Source organism: Ictalurus punctatus, chromosome 10, assembly GCF_001660625.3.
Source record: "Ictalurus punctatus breed USDA103 chromosome 10, Coco_2.0, whole genome shotgun sequence".
NCBI classification, from domain to species: domain Eukaryota; kingdom Metazoa; phylum Chordata; class Actinopteri; order Siluriformes; family Ictaluridae; genus Ictalurus; species Ictalurus punctatus.
The window spans coordinates 16,197,669-16,203,668 of NC_030425.2; the positions used below are offsets into that span (position 1 = coordinate 16,197,669).

The window sequence follows — 6,000 nt, forward strand, 5'->3', positions numbered from 1 at the left end:
GTGCTTATTTTTGGTATGAGTCTTTTTCATGATGGTGAAGAATGTTACATAAGGGCTCAGTTACATCCAGCCTCATTTTACTAGATATTAGGGAGTTTAAAATTATACTCTGTGAAAATAAATCACTTAGTTTTCTTCATTTAGCCATGACTTTTAGATTTGGGGTTAGCATGAGAATCCACGATCATCAAACACAAGCAGGATGGAAAGGTCAGTGAGAGGTCACCAGCTTGTTACAGTGATGTGTCATGTATGAAAACTGTGCTATTTTTGTTGTGCAATCTGTATTGTCTCAACAGTTTCAGACAAAACATCATAAACCAAATAAACACTTTGGGGTGCACAGAATAAAAGCTGCCCCTTTCTCTTGTGTTGTACCAGAGGTTGAAAAAAGGATAAACCTGAGTGGATGTTATACTGAACAATTTATTCATTTATTCATTTTTTAACATTGTGTTGGCATTTTGTGTTGAATCACATGCAGAGTGATAAAATGTCTGTAACAATTATTCTGTAGATGAAGTGAAAATTTATGGAAATTATTCGGGGTTTTTTTTTAATAATGATGCTAGGAAATACTCTGCCTAAAGCAACAGCATGCAACATTTTGTGTTGTTTGAAAGTGGACAAAAAGCAGGTTTCTAATATGCATGTAATCAATCACTGGTAATACAACACATCTCACTACAGAGATGGACAAATCTGAGGCCCTGTTCACATGTATATTCTGTTTTGGCGTCTAGTCCACTCAAAGATGCTGTTTTGGGTCACTGAAAAGAAAGCTTTTTGTTGAAGGACAAATTTTAAAATACTGTTTTCACAGTAGACTGGAAAAACGTAGGTTTTTGAAAACACTGACACCACAGGGTCATTCTGCACATGCCATTGTGCTAGGACTTAGTTTATCATGGCTGCTGTCCAGGTTGTTACTTTGTGGTCTGTAAGTTCTTTTAAGAATCGTGTCTTTCTGCCATGAAACATTAAGTACTTAGAATGTGCTACATTTAAACATACAGTGAGGGGAAACAACTATTCAGACACTTCTATTTTTGTTATTTAATATACAGTCCCCTCCAAATCTGTTGGAACGGCAAGACAAATTCATTTGCTTTTGCTGTTGACTGAATACATTTGGGTTTACGATCAAAAGATGAATATGAGAAGAGAGTTTAGTATTTCAGCTTTGATTTCCTGGTTTATATATGTAGATTTGTTCAACAACATAGAACATGGCACATTTGTATCAGACCACCCACTCTGTAGGCAAGCAAAAATACTGCAGCATGTGACTGACGAGTGTTTCTTGTTACCCTGGTGTGGCCTGTTAGATCGATTTTTTTTAAACATTAAATAGTGCTGAACATCTACTCTTGGTTTTAGCCTTGGGTTTCACCTGTGAAGACTGCATTTGTTGTTAAAAAGGATAAACCAAAATGAGGATTAGAGAGCTGTCTATGGGAGAAAAGCAGGACACTCAGTCAGAGGTATTGCACAAACATTGGGCATAGCCAATACAATGATTTGGAATGTCCTGAAAAAGAAAGAAACCACTGAGCAACAGACACCGCATTGGTCGGCAAGAAATACAACAGCTGATGACAGAAACATTATGAGAAAAACCCAAAAACAACAAGAAACCGCTGATGTACTGAGAAACAGACCGAATGGGTGAGCCAAAGAAAACAACAGCAGCTGATGACAAACATTGTGCATTGTGAGAGCTGTGAAGAAAAACCCAAAAACAACAGTCAGTGAAATCACCAACAACTTCCACAGGGCAGGGGTGAAGGTGTCACAATCCATTGTTTGAAGAAGACTTTGACAGCAGAAATATAGAGGCCACACCACAAGATGCAGCCCACTCATCAGCAGTAAATATCAGAAAGCCAGATTGGAATTTGCAAAGAAATACAGAGATGAGCCACAAAAGTTCTGGAAGCAAGATTAACCTCTACCAAAGTGATGGAAAGGCCAAAGCGAGGAGAAAGAAAGGATCTGCTCATGATCCAAAACATACAAGCTCATCAGTCAAGCATAGTGGAGGTAATGTCATGTCTTGGGCTTGCATGGCTGCTTCTGGCACAGCAGAATTCAGTTTACAGAAACATTCAGCTTGTCATATTTGGAGAAAGAAGAGTCCAAAAACACCATAACCACAATTAAGTACAGAGGTGGGAATGTCACAATATGGGGCTGCTTCTCTGTAAATGGTACAACAACATTACACGGCAATAACATGGAAGGAAACATGAATGGAGCAAGGTACCTGGACATATCAGAGGAGGATTTAATATCATCGGCCAAGAAACTGAATCTGAGGAGAAGATTGACATTTTAACAAGACAATGACCCCAAACATACAGCCAAAACCATGAAGAATGCCTTGCATCTCCTGACTTGAATCCCACTGAAAATTTATAGAGGATTTTGAAATTGCAAGTGCATTGGGTACTTGGGTAATTGGTTTGCCAAGAGGAGCGTGCCAAAATTGAACCACAATGCTGCAAAAAGCAAAAAATTTATTCTTACTGTAGACATCTCAAAGCTGAAAATGCCAATAACAGCTTTGCAACAAAGTACTAATATTGGCCATTTGTGATATCCAAATACTTTCTTCCATATGAAATTCGTTTTTTTAAACATATGTTTGTTTATGCTTATGAATATTTTTTTGTTCGGGTTTATAAGTAGAAAGTCAAAAGATATTATGTGTGTATATCTGAAGGGAATATCCATCAATCCATCTTCTACCACTTGCTCCTTCTCAGGGTCACGGGGAAATCTGGAGCCTATCCCAGGGAGCATAGGGCACAGGGCAGGGTACACCCTGGACAGGGTGCCAGTCCATCGCAGGGCACAATCACATACACACTCACACCCATTCATACACTACGGACACTTTGGGCATGCCAATCAGCCTACCACACATGTCGTTGGACTGGGGAAGGAAACCGGAGTATCTGGAGGAAACCCCTGCAGCACGGGGAGAACATGCAAATTCCGCACACACACAGCCCCAGCGGGACTCGAACCCTGACCCTGGAGGTATGAGGCGAACGTGCTAACCACTAATATATGCACTGGAATTATATTAAATAACAAAAACAAAAATGTTAGAATATTTATTTCCCTGCTGTACATATCAAGTAAAAAAAAATATTTATGAAAGTCAATAGGGTGTTTTTTTTTCTTTGTCAGGTCACTGAATAGGAAAAAAGAGGCTGGTAATTGCTTTCTCAAAAACCTATTATTATCCAAATCTTAACTACACAAATACCAAACCTATTTCCATCAGGCAATTATGAATAAAAAACTAACAGGGATTTGTCCAAACCTGCAATATTTAACATAGGGAAAATAGAAACAGTTACTTCGCCAAAATGATTTTGTTTTAAAATCATGGTGGAAAAAACGGTGACTCGGGAAAGTACTGTGATGTGTATGTGGTTGAAATTAGTACGTACAGCTCTGGTGACAGACAGGAAGCGGTCGTAGCTGATTAACACTATGTTGAAGACGGAGGCGGTACAGAGTAGATAGTCCATCACGAGCCACAGCTTGCAGAGACCACGGCCCAGCATCCAACGGCCTGTCAAGATGTAGGGCATGTACACGGGGATACAGAACGCTCCTGAACAAACAATGACAATACATAACACAATTACTTGAAATAATGAAGAGTCTAAATGATCCAGTCTTCAGCATTTCATTCTCACATTCAAATAATGAACGCTTTTCATCTATTTCCTAGAGATCATCTGAAGCATGGCTTTCAGTACAGAGCCGAAGCTGTTCAAAGGCACAAAGCATCTCTCATCTCTGCAGTCAAACATATCACATCGAGAAGAAAAGAAAGTGACATGTCCCACAACTGCTTCCACAGCAGATGAAAATGAGTCGCACAGCTTGTGTATTTGAGAGCGCTCTTTCACAACTGAATACAAAAAACCTCATTAAGTCCTCATCCTTGGAGGATGCGCTGGCATTCACCCCTAGGTAGGCTTATTGAGGGGGTGAGGGTGAGGGGGGCAATTTCAGGACAAAGGAAATCTCATCATCCCCTGCCATTTTGTATCTCTGTAAGAATTCTTTAAGCGATTTAGACTGAGAACTCTGTCTCAGTCTAAATTCTCTTCAGTGTGTGAATCGGCCACTTTGAGCAGCTCTTCCACAGCGCTGACAGCTATTAAACAGAATGTTTCAATGTCTAACGCCGGCAAGATTTCAAATGCCCAAATCGGCACTTCAGTAAGAGACTTGCAAGACTTCATATAAAATCAATGACAGGCTTTCACTCGTGCTCATGATAACTAATACGATGTGACAGTACCAAACCCATTGGAAAGCATGCTACTAACATCCATTTCTCATCATCCATGAGGATTCAAACCTAAGTGTCAGCTGCTAAAAAAATCAAAGCCAGTTATAAAGAATAGAGAATACAAAAAACACCGCTAGGAGTTATAACTATAAGATTTTGCACAAACCACTCATGATGCATCTGTCAGTGTATGTGTGTGCGTGTGTGTGCCTGCGCATGTGTGTGTGTGTGTGTGTGTCTGTGTGCACGTCTGCGTGTGCATGTGTGCGTGCGTGTCTGTGTGTGTGTGTGTGTGTGTGTGCGTGTGTGTGTGTGTGCGCTGTGAGAAGATGATAGGAATGGCTATTCTGGAGTGTTTTTAGCAGAACAAAACCAGTTTCGGTTGTTTGTTCTATCACTTTCAGTGCTCTGATTGCAAGGAGGAATAAACTGGATCATTGAGGCGACAAGACAGAATATTTAGTCTCAGAGTTAGACAGAACACTCAGGCGTTTGTGTGGGAGGCAGTGATGCACAAGTGACAATACAACAATGACCATGTAATCGTTGGCAAATGAGTCTTCGCATAGCTTTGAAGATCGCAGTGGAGAGGTGGAGAAGAAACGTCCTCGGCTCAGTCGAACAGTCCTAGTGATAGAAATGCACTGGAGAACCGGACTGTCCAATGGGAATCACAGAGCATCACAAAAAAACATGAATGGCAATAGCAGGACATTTATTATCCTCTATATGCACACTGACATAACTACATGTGTTTGTTTTTTGGTTTTTCTCTTATCTAGTATTCTTTGACAGTACTGTAATTGCATATGGTCAGTTTAAAAACACTAAGTTAAAAAAAGATGTGAAATAAGTGGAGTTTTGTACTTGAACGATTCCCTGCCTCCTCACTTGTTCTCCCTCTTACAATGTAATATCTTATTATTAATAATAATAAGAAGAAGAAGAAGAAGAAGAAGAAGAAGAATGTCCAGGTAAGTGTCTATAATTGTAATAACGCACAGGCACCCAAAACCAAACGGACTACCTACCGACCAGGAAATCAGATATGGCCAAGTTAAGGAAGAAGTAGTTGCTCTGATTTCGGAGGCTCTTGTCCACGACAAAGGCAAAGATGACCAGCGCGTTTCCCACGACCACCACGACCACCAGGGTCATCATTAAGGCGGCCAGGAGCACGGTAGCGCCGCCGATACCCGCATGTCCAGCACTGGAGTTACTGTGTCCAGAGAAGCAGGTTAGCATGGTCAACTCCGTGCTGCCGTTAACCCACATAGATGAGGCGACTTTACACACATTGTTCGTTGTTGTTCTTGTTTTAAACACGTCGAAGTGTCCTTTCTTCCTTTCACCGAAGAGGATGAAGCTTCCGAATTTATTTTTAAATGTTGTTTACCGCTACCGTTAAAAAAAAAAAGTTCACCAGTACATGCTAATATAGTTTACTGTCGCAAAAAAGTCAGAATGTTAGAAAATGTAGACAAATAATTCATTTTCCTAGTGGTAAAGTATCGAGAAGCGTTTATTCCCTGCGCAGAACTCCATTCGAGAATTATATCTATATGAATATGTATGGGAAAATGATTATATATAAGAAATAACACCTTTTTCGATTTTTGAAGAGGTGATGTGACGGGAGAGCTGAGGTGATAAACCAACAGCTCGACCACTGAGCTCGC

At 40.3% G+C, this 6,000-nt stretch overlaps 1 protein-coding gene across 1 annotated transcript in view; it reads right to left on the reverse strand.

Annotated features, from left to right (window-relative positions):
- LOC108270583 (histamine H3 receptor) overlaps nucleotides 1-6,000 on the reverse strand; it is a 28,411-nt gene extending 22,411 nt beyond the window's left edge. Inside the window, exons 1-2 of the mRNA XM_017477413.3 lie at nucleotides 5,353-6,000; nucleotides 3,465-3,631 (exon numbers count right to left, since the gene is read on the reverse strand). Of these exons, the coding sequence (XP_017332902.1) occupies nucleotides 3,465-3,631; nucleotides 5,353-5,596 (411 nt within the window). The 5' untranslated portion in view covers nucleotides 5,597-6,000. The remainder of the gene's footprint in view (nucleotides 1-3,464; nucleotides 3,632-5,352) is intronic.